This window comes from Sceloporus occidentalis, unplaced genomic scaffold (genome assembly GCF_023333645.1).
Source record: "Sceloporus occidentalis isolate IW3139 unplaced genomic scaffold, rSceOcc1.0.p SCAF_5, whole genome shotgun sequence".
In the NCBI taxonomy this organism is placed as follows: domain Eukaryota; kingdom Metazoa; phylum Chordata; class Lepidosauria; order Squamata; family Phrynosomatidae; genus Sceloporus; species Sceloporus occidentalis.
This window is the reverse complement of record NW_028316985.1, coordinates 130,361,723-130,385,434: the sequence shown is the minus strand read 5'-3', so window position 1 is coordinate 130,385,434 and position 23,712 is coordinate 130,361,723. Positions and strand designations below refer to the sequence as shown.

The 23,712-nt window shown below is 40.8% G+C and overlaps 1 protein-coding gene across 1 annotated transcript; it reads right to left on the bottom strand.

The window, feature by feature from the left end:
• Window positions 1-3,898: 3,898 nt before the first annotated feature.
• LOC149312825 (uncharacterized) lies at window positions 3,899-11,632 on the bottom strand. The gene is made up of 4 exons (XM_089527225.1): window positions 11,528-11,632; window positions 4,837-5,340; window positions 4,614-4,724; window positions 3,899-4,523 (listed from the first exon to the last, which is right to left on the bottom strand). The coding sequence occupies exons 1-4, from the start codon at window positions 11,630-11,632 to the stop codon at window positions 3,981-3,983; spliced, it is 1,263 nt and encodes a 420-aa protein (XP_089383351.1). The 3' UTR covers window positions 3,899-3,980.
• Window positions 11,633-23,712: the final 12,080 nt, after the last annotated feature.

Genomic DNA, 23,712 nt, shown 5'->3' with positions numbered 1-23,712 from the left:
TTAGTGTTTTTTACCAGGCTCCTCGAGTTCAGGCCCCCTTTACATTTCCTATTATTTTTCCGAGTGTGGAGTACTTTTTTTGATCTGTTAATCAGGGTGGTTACTCTTCTTCTCCAGTACAGTTTACCATTGGCAGGTTTCTTCCAGTACCCCGCCACCCTGCACCATTTACCATTCCGGCCTTTCTTGATCCTTGGTTGTAGTTTACCTCTGCCTATCTGCCGATGTTCAAGGGACCTGTCCACCATGTACTCGTTATATTTTTTAATACTCTCGTAAAAAGCATCCATATGAGCTTGTGTTACTGGATTGTCCCACATATAATTCAAATGGGCTTCATAGCCCTTGGCCCGTCTAAGGATCGCGCAACCTTTCGCTACCATTTTCTGCATCTCCACAAAGCAGGCCGATAACGTTGCAGCTTTCTTTCTGCGGGCTTCAAAGCGTTGTAAGAGATTTCCGTCAATCACCATCACCTGCTCATTATTTTTTTGCTTCTTAGAAGCCTGGGGTGTAGCATCGTGGGGTTCTTCTCTGTTACGTTTCAGAGATTTGTCTAAAAGCAAACAAAATAAGAAGTATTATAGCTCACTCACTCACTCATTACCCCCCCAGCCCTTAAATACCACAACACACACACACACACACACTGTACCTCCACTTTTATTTGTTGTCACTGGAGTTTCAGGTGCCGCATTGCCTTCGTGGCTGCCTTCAGCAAACATCAATTCTGTAAAGAAAAGACACTAATTTCAGAAAGAACAAACCCACAAAATTACACATTTAATGTTGTTAGCCCCCACCTCTAAATTATTTTTTTTTGACCCACAAAGCAGTGCTAATATTGTTAAGCACAAATTTTACCTAATTCTTCATCTGTTGGGTGTGTCAGGTTTGGGGCCTGTGTTTTAGCCAGCCCTCCTGTGCCCTGTGCAGTCTCCTCTGAAGGAACGTTTTGGACCTGTTTTTCCATGGCTTGCAGGGGCTATGAAGTACCAGCTGTGCCTGATGAACACAAACATGTTGAGACATGCCCACTAAACCCACCCCTCGCATATCAGAAAACCCCACAGAATTATACTGTTGAGACTGAGCTGCCACATTTCTGCTTCTGACAAGAAATGGAGAGGCAGACATTCAGCATTGTTCATGTTTACTTAAATCTAGTATGTGACCAAGTTCCAGATGAACAAATAGATGAAAAAATATACCACACTTTACAAAAATTGGCCAATTCAACTCAGAAGCACGTGGAAGAAAAAATGGAACCCTTAATAACACAGTTGGAAATTCCAAATATTTCTCGTGCTTGTGAAATAATCCATTTAGTTATGAGGTCTCAATTTTCTGATGGAAAAATCAACTGGGGAAGAATTGTGATGACTCTCTTATTTGGAGGTTTTATTGCCAAAAAGCTGAAGACCAGAGGTGTGCCTCTCACAACAGGAAATGTACAGCAAATTACCAATTGCATTGCCGGCTATTTGATAATGGAGAAACACATCTGGATGAAGGAAAATGGCAGCTGGGTAAGTTTAACACATATTCTTTAGGAAACCCTATGGAACCAGTGATCAATTGAGAAAAATGTGTTGCCCTAACAGTTTTTTCTTTTCATTATTTCAGGAAAACGGCTTAATAATGACGCATGAAGTTACACCCAGAAATATGAGAACAGCTGTTTTTAACCGTCTGTACAATATTTTATATCTAAAGTGGTTGTTATTTCCGGCATAAGCTCTTGTATGCTAATGTCCTATAACAAAGCTATCCACCCAATAAAATCTTTTGAAATTACCTAGTCACCATCAATTCCTAACCCCTACACACACACAAAGCAATGCTCAAAGCAATGGTAGTTAACAGGCTTATTTAAGAAAAACTGGCAAAAAAAAAAAAGTTTTAAACAGAATAAAAAGATTTTCCAAATGGGCACTTATTTGAGAAAAACCAAAAAAAAGAGCTTTTAAAACAGGCACATTAGACAATTTAAAACCTAAAAAAGAACTTTTTGGGGGAAAATGGCAAAAAGAAGTTTTCCAAATAGGCTTATTTAACAATTAAATGAACTTTTAGCACCAACAAGCCAAAAGTTAACAATACAAAAGGCTGTAACTCTGCTGCGTATGAGTAATCAGCTCTTGACCATAAACCCATTAACACCTCTGGAGCTTTGTTTTCTACCCCCATCAAATCTTCCCACAAAGTCTCCAGAATACTCTTAAAAAAAAGCTTATAAAGCATTTTAAACCTTGTTTCACAAAAAGAGAGCTTTTTAAAATAATATTTGACAAAAATTTTTAAAAATGTACCAAGCACATGTTTTGCATGTGGAAACAGGGGCCAGACTTTTTAATACACATCTTTCTTAATCCCATCAAACATACCCAGCAGTAAGCAAAGCAAAGTTTTTTTAAAAAGGCTTCTAAAGCATTTTAAACCTTGTTTCATAAATACCAAAAAGAGCTTTGTTAAAAATATATATTTAACAAAAAAAAAAAAATTTAAAACAGTGCTGAGCACATGTTTCCAAGTGAAACCATTTGCCAGACATTTTAAAAACCCGTATATCCTAATCCACACATTTCTACTCTCAGTAAGCTTTGAAAAGTATTTTTTAAAAAGGCTTCTAAAACATTTGTAGCACATGTAAAATTTCTTTCTAACAGAACTACATGCTAACAATTAAAAACATTTAACAGGAAAATGCATAAATACCAATGTTTTTATGGCCCAAAGCCCCAGATTTTAGATGAAGTCCATGGAAAAAGAGAAAGCCGCATGTTATGCTTGTAATTTTAAAGCTGCTCAGTTTTCCCCCCCAAATTAATGGACATTCATCAAATATTTATTCTTTAGTGAGGGAAAAGGCCCACAACAGCCCATTTTGAATAAAGTTTAAAAATGGGGAAAAGGCAATAGTTATAAAGGCCTTCTTTTAAAAAACAATGCTATGGAATATACAGGAAAAAACTTACCAAGAACCACAGAGTCTCACAGGTATGGCAGCCAGAAAAGGACAGACCCCCTTCTCTGCAGAACTTTTATACGTCAGGTAACCAGTCTGTGATTGGCTCTTGAGACCTGCCCCCACCCACCCCTAAGAAAAAGGGTAGGTTGGATCTATCCCCCCTCCCCCAAAAGGTGGTCCTTGGAGGTGGATCTATGACCCAAAGGTGGTCCTTGGGGGTGGATCTATGTCCCTCCACCCCCCCTAAGGTGGTCCTTGGGGGTGGATCTATGACCCAAAGGTGGTCCTTGGGGGTGGATCTATGTCCCTCCATCCCCCTAAGGTGGCCCCCCACCCCTAAGGTGTACATGTTGCAGGGCACATAGCCATGTGGTAAGCCACCCCCCTCCCCTTTTCTCTTTTTAAAAAACTTTTTGCAGAGGGCCCCACCAGGGAAATATAGTGTCTGTTTAAAACTTCAACCATGCTTTTTGTTTCTGTGTTTAGGAGACATTGGGAGGGGGCCTTGGGGGGTTGCAAAAAATGATTTTCAACCCTCTACATTATTTAAGAGCCACCCTGATTTCTGCTTTTTGTTTGAAGTGGGGGGGGGGGGGTTGGAGAGGTAGCTGTACAGCTTAATTGTAAGAATCTCTCCTTTGCTTTATTTCTGTTTTTAGGCTAAGGAGGGTCAGGAAGTTTGGAGGGTTTCTGTAAGAAGGCTTCCCCCCACCCCCTCTTCATTGTTTAATTTAAAGAGCCATCTCCACCCTCCACCCCTCCATTTTGTATCCCCCACACCACCAAAGCCTCATGTTTTCTAGGGAGATTGAGTGGTGCATGAATACTGATACCCCCCCCCATTGTAAATACTCATTATGAGCCAGCTCTAGAGTAGTCACTTTTTTGAAAAGAAAATCACAAACACCTTTTTAAAATAAACTCTTTTTTATTTTATAACCTTTTAACAAACATTTTTAAAAAAATATCAAAGCAGCCAACAGTTTTCAAACAAACTTCTAGTCAGTCTTTATGGATCAGATGGTCTGTTAATAGTTGTTAGAAATGTTTTATAAGATCTATTTTTAATCACTTTTAACACATGCTCCAAAATAGGCTTATCCCTGGGTTTCAAAATGTTATTTAATTCCTTCAGTGAATTTTCAGATCTCTCTACTTTAGTTACAAGTTGCAAGATTTGGTCTACAGTCTCATTTGTTATCAATAGGCCATTGAAACTGTAAGCTACAAGAATATATACGTGTAACACGTTTTTAAAATCTATTTGCCCACATAACCAGCTCAGTTTTCTACACAGATAACGTTTTGACCACAACAGACAGTCATGGGAATTTTGAGCAGGGGCAGAGATTACACAGCCAACACAGGATTCATAGCGATATTGCTGCAAACAATGGGTGATGATTCCATAACACACAGCTCTGATTGTTGACCGCATGAGAACTTTCAATTCTCTGGGAGAAAAATTTAATGGTTCTTTTGGAACATCTAGTCCAAGAATTTTAGCCATGACCACAGGGCTAGGTTGAGCTGTAGACATCTCGACGAAATCCTAAAAAAGAAAAAAGATAGATTACCTTTAAAATGCATTTTTAAAACACACACACTTAATACCAAAATCCCCTTCTAAAAGATGACTTACTGGAATATCATTCCAGCCAATGCTTGCAAACCTCCACAGAGCTATAGGTAATGTGTTGCCTCCACATGCTTCAGCACACTTCTCTGCAGAACTGCTACTGGCCTGAGGTTGCTAAAATATAAAGAAAATAGTCTTTTTTTTGTTTTTTTAGAGGAGAGGTGGGGAGCCGACTTTGTAAGGCTAGTCAAAACCCTTTAAAAATAAAAAAAACCCACTTTTTTACCTGCATTACAGCTGGTTCTGCTGAAACGGCATCCACCAGGCGGTTCCATGCTTTGCAAATCTCATCAGCTTCTTCGCTAGCCAGGTCAGCATAGGTAGAAAGCCCATCATCTGAACTATTGCTAGGATAACGCTTTCTGCTTTTTGGCTTCACATCCCCTGTTTCTTGCTCTGTAGAGTTTGCAGAAGTAGTGGGGGCCTCCATGTTGTCTTCTCTGAACATGTCTGGGCTTGCCCAAAGGCTTCCTGTAGCGTTGCTAAAACCGTCTTCTGATTGGCCCTTTTGAATCATCATGGTCACATGAGTCCCTTCAGACGCTCCACCTACAGGCGGGGTTTCATGCTGGGGTGGGGCCACAAGCGGGGGGCGTGGCCGGATATCCGGGGAGGGCAGGACTTCCGGCAGAAGGCCGGATATCCGGGGAGGGCGGGACTTCCGGCAGGAGGCCGGATATCCGGTTAAGGCGGGACTTCCTGTTAAGGCGGGACTTCCGGGGCGGGGCACCTGTCAGTGGGCGGGGCTTATGAGTTTGACGAGAGGTGCCACCCTTTACTACTCATTTCTCCTTACCTAAGGCTAAAATATTATTCAGTAATGGCTTGAAACTTTTATTTGTTAGCTTTGGCTCTGGAGAGAGTGATATAAAAATATTTCTTTTAATATGTTGCTTTCATATATTTCTATGAAATCCCCTGAAGTTATATTAAGTTTACATTTTTGCTGTATAGATTTTCAATATATTAGAAGAAGAAAAATGCTACTATGCTAGAAACGAGACTCTCAATATTATTCAATCAAGACTGAGGAAGCTGGCTGTTCATAGAAAACATTAGCATACACCCAAAAAATATGCTTCCAGTAATTTTTATGTTATTGGTTTACTTATTTATGGGATTTATAGCCTGCCTTTCTACCAAAATGGGATTCAACAACCAACCAACTACAGGTTCATGGAAGATTGTATAATTGGTGAGTTGGATAATTTAGGTATTTTTATATATATTCATATGTATTTTCATATTTCAGCAAAAATCTGTGCTAATATAGTAATGTATATGGGCATTTTGTTCTTTTAAATATTTTACTTATAATAGTGAAATCCTATACAGTGGGCTCTTGGTATCCACTTGGGTTTGGTTCCAAGACCCTCTATGGATACCAAAATCCCTGGATGCTCAAGTCTCGTTATATACAATGGCAGAGTAAAATTGTATTTTTATATAAAATGGCAAAATCAAGGTTTGCCTATTGAAATTCATATATATATTAAATATTTGCAAGGCACAGATGCTTGAATCTATGGCTAAGGAATGCTGAATGAACTTGCCCACTGAGAAGTAAGTCCCATTTAATTCAATGGAGGTTATTCCTAAGTAAGTGGGTGTGAAATTGCAGGATAAATAGTTTGATCCAAATTTATATCTAATCTAGTATTTTTTTTCCTTCAGCCAATCCTATATCCAATTTTTCACCATTAGTGTTCAGCCAAGAATTTTGCAACCAGAATGTATGTGCATTAATCCTAAGGGGTTTAAGAGAATGGAGGGTATTTTAATATTGGAGTACAGAGGACGTTCTACTCCTAAGGGGTAGATACATTAATCTACTGCAGAAAAACAAGTCTTTGGCAACTTAAAGATCAACACATTTGTTATAGCATAAACTTTCATGGATTACAGCCCACTTCATCAAAGACATAATTTGTGTTTTTTCATAGATATTCATATGTATCCTAGCAGATTTTCATTTTGGGGTGAGGTATCCCTGATCAGACCATGGCCTGCTTCTGATATCTAGTGACACGTATGCTCCTCTGTTTTAGCCAACTGTTAGTATTCAAGGTGAGGGTCCCTTGGCATCTACATTTCCCCAAGATCTTCTATCTTTATTCTTTTCTGTCCTCACCAAAATCCTGACCTTTCAGATACAACAACTTCCTACTAGATTTCCATCCACAAAATTGGTATTATCACTGATAGCTGCTGACAACAGCAGAATAAATAATAAGAGAATAGAGGGCACTATTAACTGTAACATTTTCATGAACCTTGACAGAATGAAAGAACCAAGGATTAATATTGGGATTAGCAGTTCTACACAGTGTTAAAAATATGATCAAGCTCTTTCTAAGGAACACTGGTTCTTCATTTTATAGCATTTTGGCTTTCTATTCATTTTTCTTTTCTTTTTTCCTTTCTTTTTTGATATTTGGAGGTAGGAACAGTGAGATGAGTAAGAAATAATGAAGGCATAATTACATAAAAGATATGTGCCAAGACGTTGCATGGGACACAAATGTAGGATGTGATAGCTAAACTTCATCTCCCAATCTGACCTCCTAAAACCCTCCTAAAATCCAGAAAACCACAAGCAAAAGACCTATGTGACACTGGCATGCAGGAAGCTGAAGGATGATGCATCCATACCCCTCCTACCAGTGAGCTAAAGTTCCCCGAACAGAAGTGGGAACTCCCAGGAAGCCCTGTCATAACTCTTAATCACACTATGACTTGATGATGGGAAAGACAGGGGGTGTCACCCTTCCATGCCCTCCTCACTAGTGCTGCAGAACTCCTTCACTGAGTAGAGCTGCCTGGCTATTACGGTGGGCTGTAAGGGCATTTGCCGTTGTACCAATAGTACCACAGTTGTGAATGTGAATGAAAAACATTTACAAGGGTGTAAAGTCTAGCTCACGGCATCACTACTGCCTAACAAGATGTTAGCCATGATTGTTATAAAAGAAATAAGAGAGCATCATGTAGTCATTTCAGCACTGACCTATGACTCTGGAGGCCAGAGTTCAAATCCCCACTTGATCATGGAAACCCCTTGGGTGACCTTGAGCAAGTCATACTGCCTCTGCTTCAAGGGAGAGCAGTGACAAACCTCATTTGAACAAATCTTGTTACAGAAACCCCATGAAAGATTCACCTTAGGAGTACCTTAGGGTTGCCATAAATCGGAAATGACTTGAAAGGCACACAACAACAGTAAGGATCACATAGGTGTTGCAAACTGTTGTTGTTTGTATATTTGCAGTGAAGGCATAAAATAATGGGTGTTCATGCAAATACTCTGTTTGATCCATACTCTTATTTGATCTCACCTATATTATGAGAATCTTCTATGGATGAACTCTATCTCCATAGAAATGAGTGGGAATTTTTTTCACTATATACAAAGGTGCCAGGATTGCACCATGGAATATACTTTAAATTAGAATGATCAGGGCATGCATTTGCAACTCCATTGATGCTCCTATTCTACCAGAAGGCTGATGGTGACATCTTGTGGCCACTGAATAGTAGTGATTGGCAATTCTTTGCTTCAAATGAATTAATGTGAAATCTATGGGAAGCTGATTTCCCCAGAACCTTAACAGGGACTTTCAAAAATCTGCAACAGTTGCTGTTGCTAAAGGTAAAGCTCAGCAATTGGCCAATCCATCTGTTCAGTTGGGTGGTAGCAATGTCCATTTAACAGTGAAGGGGAAAGACATGAAAATGATTGAAACTGGAACTACTCCAACCCCAACTGTCAGGAGAAAGAACAAACACATCTGGTTGTTTAGATGACAGAAATAATTATTGCTGTGAGAACTGTCAAGATTAGTTGGCTAGAAGACAACAAGGAAAGTCGGTAAGATCAGATGTGTCAAGTTAGCTTATCAGAACCAACATGTTTTATTACTGGCACAAGGACTACTTGTTCTGATCATGATTGTGCCCCATTAATAAATATATCCTCCATGTTTAAATTGTGTGCTTGAGTCAACTCTGAAGGGTAAAAACAGTGTTTGATTTAAATTATAAATCGATTTGGATTGACCAGTATTACATTATCTGCATAGTAAGCTTTGATGATTGCGGTTTTTCTTTTAATGTTTTGATTATAATTATTATGCAAGGACCATTGGCCAAAAACAATAAAATATTTGACTTGGAGTTAGCCTTAACATTGGTAAATCTTACTCTGTGCTGATTTTATATAAAAGAGGAGAGTCCCTTCACTGGTAGTGTCTCTTAGCTTCCGCATCAGTGGAATGATGAATCCACTCTGGTTTTTAATGTGAACTGTCTAAAGTGGCTGAACCTATTTAGTGAATAGTGTTTACTTTGGACAGATTCTTTAAATTTCAGACTAAAACCTGGAGTGAATTCACCACCTGCACTGGCATGAATACTTACAGCTACCACTCTGTATCACTCTCTCTAAATATGGCGCAGCAGATTATTTGGGACACTTACAAATGGAAATCTAGAACCAGTGGATAAGGCCAGTATGGTCTAGAATCATTGTTGCCATGTGTCTTGAAGTCATTTCCAATTTATGACAACCCTAAGGTGAACCTATTGTGGGGTTTTCTTAACAAGATTTATCCAGAAGGGTTTGTGTCTTTGCTTTCCTCTGAGGCTGAGAGTGTGTGACTCATCCAAGGTCATCCATGGCAGAAAGGGGATTCAAATCCTGGTCTCCAGGATCCTAGTCCAATGCCAAAACCACTACATCACTATCTAGAATATTCCTAGATAAGTCACAGGATGTTCCCAATGTGTTGGAAATGTTGAAAGTAAGGCAGAGGGCATATATTGGTAAAGGCACTTTGATCAAATAAAAACAGAAACATGAAAAAAACATTAATTTATCCAAAATTCCACATCTATTATTGATTCACTATTGACTTTTCTATGGGATGAGGCTGTCAGTCATATACATCCTACATCTATTGCAACAAGTTTTACAGTGCCATGAAACCTAGAATTACAGAAAACAATTTTGTCTTTTTGCCCTACTCACCCAAACACACTTGGGTACACTAGTAAGCGTAGAGACCAGCCACTTCTGTCAGATTCTGGGGATTCATTTTAGTGTCTGTGGACTAGACTGGATTAATGCCAAGGTTGGGACTTGATCCCATAAGCTGACAATGATATGGATCATCTGGTGGTCAGGCCACAAGTTTTCTTTTTTCTTTTCTTTTTTTAAAACCTTTTAGAAGTCCTCCTTGGGGGAGTCAAAGATCAAACTACACACACACATACACTAAAAGGGGATTGCAAGGTTAAGTGCAACTTTGTTCCTGTGTCTGGTGGTTACATTCACCATCTTGTACACATTCAGAACAAGTTGTAAGAGGCTGCTGGGACACTCTGCATATAGCCTGGGGGTGAATGCTTTTTTCAGCATCTGGTATCATCTGGAAAGGTTGGAACCACAAACATACATAAGCACACAGAGGAGCAAGATCCTATTTGACCATTGATCATGGTATCCTTCTGGGCCGCCTGTCTGAGATGGGATTTGGGAGTTACTGATTTACAATGGTTCTGTTCCTTCCTGCAGGGACAAAGCCAGAAGGTGGTGCTAGGGGACTCCAGCTCAACTCCCTGGCTATTGGCCTGTGAGGTCCCTCAGGGTTCTGTGCTGTCCCCTAGGCTATTTAACATATGCATCTTTATCATCAACATCTTTATCAATTGACTTGGATGAAAGAATAAGAGAGCATGCTTATCAAATGGGCAGATGACACCAAATTAGGAGGAATAGCTAATATCCCAGAGGAGAGAAACAAAATTCAGAATGACCTTAATAGATTAGAAAGCTAGGCCAAAACTAACAAAATGAACTTCACCAGGGAGAAATGTAAGGTACCGCACTTAGGCAGAAAAAATGAAATGCATAGATATAGGATGAGGGACACCTGGCTTGATGAACTATGTGTGGAAAGGATCTAGGAGTCCTAGTACACCATAAGTTGAACATGAGTCAACAGTGTGATGCAGCAACTAAAAAGGCCAATGCAGTTCTAGGCAGCATCAATAGAAGTATAGTGTCTAGATCAAGGGAAATAACAGTGCCACTCTATTCTGCTTTGGTCAGGCCTTATGTGGAATGCTGTGTCCAGGTCTGGGCACCACAATTCAAAAAAGGTGTTGACAAGCTGGAGCATGTCCAGAGAAGGGCAATCAAAATGGTGAAGGGTCTAGAAACCAAACCTAATGACGAGAGACTTAGGGAGCTGGGTATGTTTAGCCTGGACAAGGGTAGGTTAAGAGGTGATATGATAGCCCTGTTTAAGTATTTGAAGGGATGTCATACTTAGAATGGAGAGAGCTTGTTTTCTGCGGCTACAGAGAAAAGGACTTGGAATAATGGATGCAAGTTATAGGAAACAAGATTCCACCTAAACATGAGGAGGAACAGTAAGAGATGTTTGACAGTGGAACACACTCCCTCAGAGAGTGGTGGAGTCTCTTTCTTTGGAGGTCTTTATGATTATGGATGGCCATCTGTCAGGGGTGCATTGATTGTTAGTTCCTGCATGGCAGGGAATTGGACTGGATGGCTTTTGTGGTCTCTTCCAACTCTAAGATTCTGTGTTTCTATGAAATTGCTGGGGGAGGCCATCTGGAGTTTTGGGATGCAGTGTCTCCAATATGCAGATGGCATGCAACTCTATCACTCTTTTCAATCTCCGTCCAAGGTGGCTGTCCTGGTCCTAAACCAGTGTCTGTCATCAGTAATGGACTGGATGAGGCAAACAAATTGAAACTTAATCCAGACAAGACAGAGGTGTTCCTGGTCAGTCAAAAGGCAGATCAAGGAATAGGGATCCAGCCTGTGTTAGATGGAGTTACACTCCCCTTGAACACACAGGTTTGCAGTCTGGGGATACTCCTACACTCACCTTTGAACCTGGAGGCCCAGGTCTCTGCAGTGACCAGTAGTGCTTTTGCATGTTTAAAACATGTGCACCAGCTGTGTCCTTGAAATGCCAGATCCAGTGGTACATGACGTCAGGCTAAGTGAGCATTAATGCAACATTAACCCATGCAGAAAGTTGCAAAATCATGGAAAATCGTGAAAGTAAAAAGTGCCACAATTTTGCCCACTTTCTGCACTGGTTAATGTCCTGTTAATGCACAATTAGCCCGGTGTGTCTGAAAACAATCCCGCTTTTGCAGGAAATTCCTGGGATCTAAACCCCATTTATCCATGGGATTTGGGTGCTTTGCCTCCCGTGTGATAAGGTCCTATGAGAAAGTACAAGTTGCAATGTTTGGGATATTTTTAGTTTAGAAAACGGAGGTGGAAAAGATGCACATTATACACCTTCAGGTTGCCTGTCAACTTATGTTGACCCCATGAATATCATAGGTTTTTCTTAGACAAGGAATACACACAAGTGATTTGCCACTGTCTCTGAAATGTCACTGTACCTGGTATTCCTTGGTAGTTCCCCATCCATATATTAATCAAGCCTGACCTGCTTAGTTCCAAGACAAGATGTGATCTGGGGGTTTCAGGTTATTTAGACTTACATGGACAAGACAGAGCTGTTTCAATGCATGCAGAGTGTGGCAAAAGTGACTAGGTAGATGGGAGATATTCCCCCTCCCTTTTGACATAATGATAGAACCTGGGATCCTTTACTAAATTTTAAAAGCAGGACTTTCAGGACATATAAATGGAAGTATGTTTTCACATGGTACATAATCAGTCTTTATAATTTACTGCCAATGATGAAATGGTGATTACCAACTTGAATTACATTAAAGGGGAGTTAGAAAAACTTATGGTGGATGAAGCTACCAATGGTTGTGATTATACATGACATGGTTTGAGCATGCCTTTGAACACCACACTTGGAAATGTGCTTTTGCACTCATGCCCTGCTTTGGGGGTCTCACAACTTATTTATCACTGTGGACTAGATAGGCCTTTGTTTCAGTCTAGGATGGTTCTTCAGCTGCTATAATAGGTTAGGACCCGAATCTGTTTTCCCCATCAACGCTGCCATCCCACACCACTCATCCAGGAGTAAGTCCCAGGAAATTAGAACTTGTCTATAGAGGAGTATTTAGCATGTGACATTGTCTAAGTAGATATCCTAGTACTGGAGTAGGAATGCCAAAGGATTTTGACCTTTCCTAAATCTAGTTTAAGCTGATTAGATCCTCTCATTTCAGATTAATGTGAGCCAAGAACTGTTATCCACCCATCTTGGAATTTTTTCCCCCTGTGCATTAAGTTCAACAAGACTAACTTCCAGCAAACATTATTGCAGTGTCTGTCAATTAAAATATTACAAGCAAGCAGGGATGCAGACCTTGGCTATTTTGCCTTTACAAGCAAGGATGAGTAATTGCTAAAGATTTCTCCCCCACTGCAGCAGAAAACAAGTATGTCTCCCCAGTATTAGAATCATAGAAGCATAGAATCATAGAGTTGGAAGAGATCGCAAAGGCCATCCAGTTCAACCCCCTGCCATGCAGGAAATCGAAATCAAAGCATCCCCGACAGATGGCCATCCAGCCTCTGTTTAAAGACCTCTAAGGAAAGAGACTCCACCACTCTTCAAGGGAGTGTGTACCACTGTCAAACAGCCCTTACTGTCAGGAAGATCCTCCTAATGTTGAGGTGGAATATCTTTTCCTGGAGCTTGCATCCATTGCTCCGGGCCATAGTCTCTGGAGCAGCAGAAAACAAGTTTGCGCCTGCCTCAATGTGACATCCCTTCAAATATTTAAACAGGGCTATCATATTTTTTTAATCACCTCTTAATGTTCTCTTCTCCAGACTAAACATCCCCAGCTCCCCATAGTTGAACATCCTGAAATGTTGCAGAGGAATCATTGTGTGAAGGAAAGCATGTATATTGTGCAAACATGTTTCCTGCACAGGAAACTCAATTTCTGTTCAGATAACATTGCAACATTCCACAAAAAAGCATTTATTTTTCTTCACACAATAGACTCAATCCAACATCCCCTTAGTGTACAGTAATTACTGTATATACTCATGTATAAGAGAGTCTGTGAACATTTAGAAGGCAATTCCATAATCACAAAGAGTCAACATGGGTTTCAGAGAAACAAGTCATGCCAGACAAATCTGATCTCTTTCTTTGATAAAATTACCAGCGTGGTAGATGAAGGGAATGCTGTGGATCTAGGATATAGGATATCTTGATTCAGTTAGGCCTTTGACAAGGTTTCCCATGATATTCTTGCAAAGAAGCTTGCAAAATGTGGACTAGACAAGGTAACTGCTACATGGATTTGTAATTGATTGACTGGCCAAACCCAAAGGCTGCTCAATAATGGCTCCTTTTCATCCTGGAGAGAAGTGACCAGTGGGGTCCCACAGGGCTCTGTCCTGGGCCCAGTGCTATTCAACATCTTTATCAATGACTTGGATGACAGAATTGGGGGCATACTTACCAAATTTGCAGATGACACCAAATTAGGAGGAGTAGCTAATATTCCAGAGGACAGGATCAAAATTCAAAATGACCTGAATAGACTAGAAAGCTGGGCCAAAGCTAACAAAATGAAATTCAACACGGAGAAATGTAAGGTACTGCACTTAGAGCATAAAAATGAAATGCATAGTTATAGGATGGGGAACACCTGGCTGAATGAAACTACATGTGAAAGGGATCTAGGAGTCCAAGTAGACCACAAGTTGAACATGAGTCAACAGTGTGATACGGCAGCTAAAAAGGCCAATGCAATTTTAGGCTGCATCAATAAAAGTATAGAAGCTTTGGGTGTTGTGCAGTGGGGCAGGGAATATCAACCATCACAGCACATGAAAAAGAAAATCCATATGCACAAGGGACACTTAGACATGTAGATGTCCCTACATGAATTCTGGCCTTCTGAACACTTTGGGACATATGAATACAATGGGCCCTTGTTATCTGCTGGGGTTTGGTTCCAGGACCACAATGGATAACAAAATCTGTGGATGCTCAGATCCCATTAAATATGATGGAAAAGGAAAATGGTGTCTCTAATATAAAATGCAAAATCAAGGTTTGCTATTTGGAATGTACACATTTTTTTTACTATTTTCAAGCCGTGTATGTTTGAATCTATGGATAAAAAAATAGTGGATAAGGAGGGCTGACTGTACCAGGAAAAAAATGACTAAAAAGTCTTGTTTTTCCTTTTATCTTCTCAAGAGGGATTCCTGACTTTCATGAAGCCTGTTTTTCAACCTATGAACACAAAATTGCAAATATTATTTCCATCCTTATAAACAAGAATTTTACCTTATTTTTATGTGCTTAGGGCTACTCTGTTTTTGTGCTGTTGTTGCTGATTAATTGTACAAATCTGTTCTTTAAAAGAAAAGGAGCAGGAGGGAGCAGGCTTTACTAATTAGATTATAAATAGGCCTTGCTCATAGATTTTAAAGGGAAGTTATAAAACTGTGGATGTGAAAACATGAAAATAAAGCAGCACAGCTCACAGAATTTGTGGAAGTCTAATAAAAGGAAACGCAAAACAAAACAAAACAATCTCCAAAGAACCCAGAGAGATATAGTCTAAAAACATGGTACACAGAGAGACTTGATATAGTTTGATTCAACTCAATCAATTATGTAATCTCTAAATCTATACCTGAATTCTGTGTTTTTGACCACTAGATGTCTGTATTTTACAAGTTTCAAAGAAGGGCCTCTTTCTTAGCCTTCCTTCTCCACCTTGTTCTGTTGTTCAGCCATTTTCCTTTCTTCATTAAAATTCAGAAAATCAACCTCTGTGTGAGAGAGGAAGAATTCCAAACATCCATGGAATGGATGCTTCAATTGATTTGGAATTGTTTCAGACTTCATGCTCCCTTTATTGATTAAGCACCAAAAACATCTAAAGGTTTAGTGAAGCATTTGTGCAATGTATTACACATTTACGGGGATTCTGAATTGCAGATTAATTTCCACTTCCTTTCCCCCCTCTCCAAAGACAGAGCAAGCACAGAATTGATTCACAGGCACAACATCCCCTGAATGATAATTAAAACACAGAAGGACATCAGTCTCACAACAGAATGAGAGTTTCACAGTTATCGTTAAAACTGTAGAACTACTCTGCAGAATATATTAGGTTTTAAATTTATATATTTGGAACATTTCATACATGGTATCTATAAACATCTATCTGCTGTAGAGTAAAAGATTATCCTTTATCTATTCTGACTGCTATAAGTACACTGGCTTGAATAAACATGTTTGATCGAAAATAATTGCTGTAGCCATGGATGAGACACGGCGTGATATGCTAGCCTGAGCATAGGATTTTGGAGACCAAGGTTTGAATCCCTGCTCAGCCATGGAAACCCACTGGCTGACTTTGAGCAAGTCAGACATTCCCAGCCTCAGAAAACACGGGGATAGATTCACCTTAGGATCACCATAAATTGGAAGTGTCTTGAAGGTACACAGCAACAAAGTCATAGATAGAAGCTGGACCAAGTGCTAGGAATGGTATCCAACTAGTGGCAAAGATCCAACAAAGTACAGCATTTCCAGTTTTCATTGCTCTTGCTGAACCAATTAAACGTGCGTATATCTCTCTTACTGAAAACCAAAAATGATTGGCAATATTACCTTAATTTTTAAGTGAGTTAGGTATCTTGTCCAAAGACACTCTTCTGGAATTGATCAAAAACATTTATTGCATTAAAGGAAAATTTCCCCAGATGCAAACATATAGTTCAAGCATCTCTCTGTGCCAATGCTGCATGCAGAAGCCACAAGGGGTTTGCAGTGCATTGCTGATCTAATCCTGGTCTCTGTGAGTGTGTGTTCATATGTGGTCATGTTAAATAGTATGAAAACAAGAGGAGGTAGTTGATAATGTTTGTATTAGATGCAGGAAATGGGTGGCTAACTGAGGGGAAAGTCAGGATGTTCTCAAATTCCACTTTACTGGAAATTCACAAAAGAAAACCAGGGGCCAGAGGAAGAGGATCAGCAGCAGCAACTTTGTATATATTGGGTGGAGCATTTGGGGACATGCATTGGAATCCAGCAATAATTAATGGTTGCTCCACTAATAATAATAATAATAATAATAATAATAATAATAATAATAATGTGCATTTGACACAATAAGAAAGTGGTAAAAGCACCATCTTCTAGCTGCAGTAAAGTCTCGAACATGAGAGCTGGCCTCCTGGAACAATTGCTTCACATACTAGAATCCCCAGGCCATTCTAGCTGTTTCCTCACATGCCCTGGGCATGAGAAAGCACAAATTGTAACAGCAAATTCTCTCATGAAAGGCTTTAGGTAGTATCTTAACATACCGCAAGGATGCCACTCAGGCCACATGCTCTGAAGTGAACATGGGCAAAGAAACTAGTTAGGCCTCTTTGTACATGTTAGAATTTATTCTGAAACCTATGCCAAATTCTGTAATCTGTTATTTTATGGATGAAGTTGAACATATCAATTTTACTGTCTGCCAACACTTTCTGGAGTGAAACAATTTTATTTCAGTTAAACCAAGTATTTCCTTGTTGCCCATAGGGCTAAGAATATGATAATGCTAGGCAATCTGTGATCAGGCACCCTTAGAAAATACTTTTCTTAGTAATATCACTATATTTAGGTGAACTGGGGTGCTCTTTCACCTGAAAAAGGAATCCATGGAAACTGACACCTCATGTCATGTAGATGTGCTCGATTCACATTTAATACACTAACATTATTATTAACATCAAATGTCCAAACAGTCACAAAGGACACCAAATATGTGTCCACAAGGAGTAACTGAACCTTGTCAAGGAGGGGACTGCTAATATTGGAAATACAACATTGTATTCCTCATTCCATTCTTTCCTAGGTCAACTTGCCTAGATCATCCTAAATCATCCTGGCCTAAGCCATAGGAGATTATCAGATGGGGGACGGGACATCCTTATCCCATCTTTTTCCCATCCTTGTCAGATCCTTCCCACATAATCACAGGTAGGACTTTCAGATGGTGTCATGCAGATTCAGACATCAACCCATCCGGGACAGCGATCGCACGAAAGACTTTCATATGATGTCATACTGATCCTGTCATTGTTCCTTCAGTGAGGTGGAATTGTCCTAATAATAATAATAAAATTTTTATTTATATCCCGCCCTTCTAAAAATCAGGGCGGCTTACAACATAGGTTAAAATACAGTCAATACATACATCAAACAAACGTTAAAATCCAATACAATAATCATAAAAAATAACCAACAAAAGCCCCATAGCCCATCCTCTTAGCCACGGAAGAGGAGGGAGGCCCACAGGATTTTTATTCGGGGAATGCCTGTTGGAACAGGAAGGTCTTTAAATCCTTCCTGAATTGGGCCAGGGTGGTAGTCCTGTCCTTGCCCTTCATTTTGCATTAATGGAAGAACCCATTGATGCAATTCCACTTGACTGACAGGTTTATGACAGGATCAGTGGGTCAAGTGTGAATGTCTTTCACATGATCGTTATGAACAGGATAAGGATGGGCTTCACTCCCATCCCGTCTACTGTGTCTCACAATGCTAGACAAGAGGTAAGCAACCCAATTGCTTGGTGGAGGACATCAAATACAGATGGCACTGGCCGGTTACAAACCGGCAGTTTAGTGCGTGACGAGCACGCACTAGGGTTACAAAAGGGCGGTGCTTCCGCACCGCCCTAACCCTAGTGCGTGCTCGTCATGCACTAAACGGCGGCGGCCCTTCTGCATGGCCGCCGCCGTGAGGACGTGACAACCGCGCTGCCTCTAGACGGGGCGGCACGGACGTGACATCCTTGCTCCGCGCCAGGGCGCTTAGTGTGCCCTGAACACAGAGCAGGAAGGAGCTCCGTTTCGGAGCTCCTTCCTGGTTTAGTCCGCTGGGCGCAGCCTTCAGACGGCTGCGCCCAGCGGACTAAAAGAGAAAGGGGCCAAGCGGCCCCTTTCTCTTCTCCCCGCCGCCGCGGGGTGTCCTTGGGGCTTGAAGTCCCAAGGACACCCCTTTTCAGGCTGCGGGGAAGCGGCGGATCGGGGCCTCAGCGGCTGCCGGTATAACCACTAAAGCCCCGATACTCCGGGGAAAGGGGCGGGTCCAGACCGCCCCAAATGGGCGGTCTATAACCCGCCACTGTTAACTGTGGTAGAGAAGAGTTAAGACTGAACTTTCTTTATCATTATTATTATTATTATTAGCCTGAACTTTACAAATCAAAAGAAAGATTCTAGGTAGATGAGAAGAAACCAACCACTCCCTTGTAAGATTTTCCTGCAAAGAATAAGGGGGGGGGGGGGGAATGCATGAGGTCTCGCTCCAGATCTCACTCAAGATTACAAGATCTCATGTGATTTGACACAAGACTGGGCATGCCTAGATAAGCCTGAACATGTGCTCAGCACCCATTGTTAGCTGGAAACCAACGCCACCCACCCACTATTGCATTTCTCATGCTGCACCATATCCCCAGGCTTCGGTTGGTCACCCTCAGGTACTGGGAGGGAATTTTCTCCTGTTATTGGTATATGGGTTTTTGCCCTCCATGGGGATAGTGGATTTGATTATACAGCTTTTTTTTTTCTTATGCACTCTGTAGTTGCTTTTTATCCACTTTCTAGCTGTTTGGTGTATTGCTAGCTAGCATGCTTCAGTATTTTGTTGTTATTTCTTTTTAGGATATCAATGCATGTGCTAGTTGGATTTATACACATTGGATTATACTGCAAATAAGCAGCTTTGTCATAACTGGCAGTTATCAGAAGAGGGGACATCTCAGAACACAAAAACATCTTGACGAAATGCAGGCCTATGACGAGTATCATCATATATTTTTTCCTACTGTATGATTTTTAACTTCTTTGCTTGATGAGAAGCCAGTGGAACATCAAAAGGTTGCGACATGTATTTTGTGCATTTTGGTTGGCCCAATAAAAATATCACTGTTTTGTGGATTATGGATGTTATTGTACAGCCAACAGTGAGGAATACTAGCAGTGGCAGTTTATGAATGGCTACATGATCCCTGCTGTGAGCTATGACAACAGTGACTCTTTAACACACTACAGTATTCAATAAAAAAGCATTTCCAGTATTAGTTATTGATTTGTCTCCCTAATAAGCTACATTGAGTCTCATTTTAATATCAGAATATAAATAAAATGAATAAATAATAAATAAAATAAATCAGCATTCAAAGTTCAATTAACATCACCATCTATCCAAGTGCTCAGAGCCAATTCATGGGTGGTTTTTTTGCTTGCTTCAACTGGACACTTGATGACTTCAGTATTATATGTGACACTATCTATTAAGAAACATCTGGGGTTCAGACAATGTAAGATGTTCACAACGTTCTACTGTCTTTGTTCTATAATAACTTATTTACACATGCAAGTCATCACTTGGATGCAGTAGGTATTTGAGTGATGAAGTGTCATGTGTTTTACAGTCCTCATACTCCAAAGATCTGTTCAGTTCATTGGGCAGCTGTTGTGGAAAGGAATCACAAAGGACTATGATATGGCATTTATAAATATATGAGGACGGAATTATGACATTCTTGACTCTTACATCACTCACTTATTCATATGTGCCAGAATCCTGTATCACATTTTACCTGAAGTAACTTTAGGTATACTTACCTAAGTAGTGAGGTGCTAAGAAACCCTGTCAGTAAATTGTGAAGATGTGTATCCCAGCAAGAGTGCCTGATGCACATTAGTCCCATTGTGCATCAGTCCCATGGTATAATTTGTCCAGCTCTGCTACATAGTAACATAACAGCAGTTCTCTATTGGATACAGACATTACAAAACTGTACAATTCTAATTCCTATATACACAATTGAATTTATGAGGATGTAATTTCTACACAGGATTCTGTCCATAGTTCAGAATCCCACTATGTTCAACACAGAGATAAAGAATATTAAAAAAATATTCCCAAAGAATGGTTGGAAACCCTGATGAGGAGAATACTGAACTGAAAAGAATCTTTATAGATTGAGACTTATTCTGTGCAAAATTCACACATGGTACTTTTGCACAGAAAAGAGCCATTTCTGCACAGCAAATAATACTTTTTTGCATGGAAAGAAACTGGATAAAATTACTTGTTTCCTCTGAGAATGAAATAGGTGAAGGATTACATCCCCAACTGTTCGTTGGAATTTCTTCCCTAGTAAATGTAAGAACATGACAGTTGTGCAGATGCACCCTAGGTTGATGTTTCCATTGAAGTATCAATACCATTTTTGAGATTGCCTTCTGAACCAGACTGTGCCAGTTCAGATCTGATTGATGTATGTGTGAAATTGTGATGTTATGCCTCAGTGAGTATCTCTTCAAACTTGCTACCACTGAAATACATTGGGCATTTTAATGTCCCTTCCCCTAGTTTGGAGAGATGCTTTCGGAGTGTTTCACAATCCATTTTTAAAACCATTCTGAATAATTTAGCATTGCAGTTTTTTCTGGGAGAGATAGGATCTCAGTGTCATTTGTTTTCAGTTTGTCAATGAGATCGAGACTCTTATTTATTGGCCTCACTACAGTGATCCCTCCATATCCACAGATTCAAGCATCCACGGTTTGAAAATATTTTAAAAATATACAAATTCCAATAAGCAAATCTTGATTTTGCCATGTTATATAAGGGAAACCATTTTACTATGCCATTGTTTTAATGGGACTTGAGCATCCACGGTTTTTGATATCCATGGGTGGCCCTGGAACCAAACCCTAGTGGATACCATGGGCCCACTGCATTTACCTCAGATTTTACAGACTGACTTCATGGAAGTATCTCTTCAGGTGTGGGTCTCTATCCTAAAACAGCCAAAAATGTCAACAGCAGCCAATGATTCTTGCCAAGGTGACAGGAAATCTCAGATACTCACCCAGATCCATCAATATCCTTAGACAGAAAATTTCAATCCATCCTTAGTCCTCAAGAGGCTCCATATCCTAATAAATTTAAAGTCCACTTTTGTTTTAGACTAAGGTCTTGTATATGTTACAAACCCGCCCCCCCCCCCCCCCCCCAACACACTCTCTGCATGCTATTTACATTATGCAAGCACAAAACCCAAATTGGGCTCAGGTTGCTTTCACAGTACCTGCACCTGATTTAGGGTTTCCACCCCTTGTACCACTTTTAAAAGACTTACCTTTTGCACTAGATCTTCCAGCAAACCTGGAGCAAAATGCAGTGCATGGCTCCCTTCCCACATGGTCCCACCAAACATCCCTTCCAAGTTACTCGGTGGGTATGAGTCACTCTGATTTATTCTGGCCTCAAAGTGACTGGGACCCATAGCAGTGGCATCAGCCAGCTTACAGGGATTTTGTTAGAAGGCAGCCACTCATTATTCACAGAAAACCCACAGCAGGCAAGCAGAGGATTTGAAAGAAATTCAAGGCCAGAATACCCCAGGGGCAGCCAAGAGTATTCTGACAAATGTAGACAAGCCCTTTGGTGAGTGAATTACAAAGATTCTCTCTCTCTCTCTCTCTCTCACACACACACACACACACACAATTTTCAAATGCTCTATTTCATGTTTCTTAGAATGCAAAGCTCCTATTAGCTAATCACAGAGGAAATCACAACATAATATGTGATTAGTGTTTTCTACACATGTAATACGAGTTCTTCCAAGCACTTCCAGCAGGTAGTTCAGCACGTTCTGTTTCTGAACTTACCAATGCAATATTAGGATACTCAGGGCAGTCTTCAATACTTTGTTCCATGCTCAAATCAAGTTGTGCGCGCACACACACACACACATTGATGTTAAATTTTCTGGGCTTTGAGAATCTCCCAGTGACCACATGGCCAGAAGGAGGAGTTTCCAGCCTGCAAATAATATCCCTCCATGCTATCTGAACTGAGAACAAAAAAACAGCAAATGCAAACCTATGACTAACAGCTTCATTTTTTTCCCTCATGTATGGTTTATAACACCTTGCCTGATGAAGCTTTGTGGAGTTTCGAATGCTTGCAACATGTAACTGTGCATTTTGGTTGGCCCAATAAATGTACCATTGGCGAGATACAGACCATCCCTTTGTGGCAGCCTGCACCTGCCCCTTTCCCCGATGGATCAGGGCCTCAGCAGCCACAGTGGCAGCCCCAGAGGCCCGATCCGATGCTTCTCCAGGCCTCGGGGAAGCGGCAAAATGCTGCTTCCCCGAAGCCTGGAAAGGGGTGTCCTTGGGGCTTCATGCCCTGATAGCAGCAGGGAAAGAGAGAAAGGGGCTGCTTGGCCCTTTCTCCTCCGTATCTCTGGCACGGCCATTTAAAGAGGGGATACGGCTGTTTCGGAGCTCTTTTCGGTGCCGCTGAAAGGGCACCACAAGCGCCCTGTAGCAGCACGCGCACATCATGCCCTCGCTGTTATGTTTGGCTGCGGTGCAGCCGTGACATCATAATGGCAGCATCCATGTAGACAGGGCACCACCATTTTGACACCGCAGTTACGTGCTAGGGTTGCGGGGCATCTGTAAAGGATGCCCCGAGGCAACCCTAGCACGTATCCAGGCCAGCGCAAAGCGCCTGTCTGGATACTCTCATTGTTTGGTGGATTTTTTATTTACTATATGGTCAACATAGCTACCTCTGAATATGTGCATGTGTGTGGGCGGGGGGGAGGGTGATATGATAGCAACATAAGACTAGGGTCAAAATCTGCCCATACAGCTGGGCCCACAAAATGCCCAAAAGAGAAATATCTGCCAAAATTCTGAATTCTGAATATGTCCTGCTGGAGCAAAAGTGAGGAATTCTAACATGAAGGAGAAATCTTGACAGGGTTTCAGTTGCAAAAGACAGTGTTGACATTACAGACACTGGGCAGATACAGTCACAAATAGAAATGCCTCAAAGTATGTAAAGGGGGTTCACATAGTTCTTTATCAAAGCTTCCGAAGGACTGGGGATATGGGACAACACAATTCTGTCTCATAATTATACCCTGGATTTCCATCAGAAATCTTTTATGCATGGGCCCTGTACAGACCGGTGAAAAGTGCCTGCCTGTGGACGGAGTCAGGGTTGAGCATCTTGGCGCTTAACACCCTTATGCTGTCTCCAGG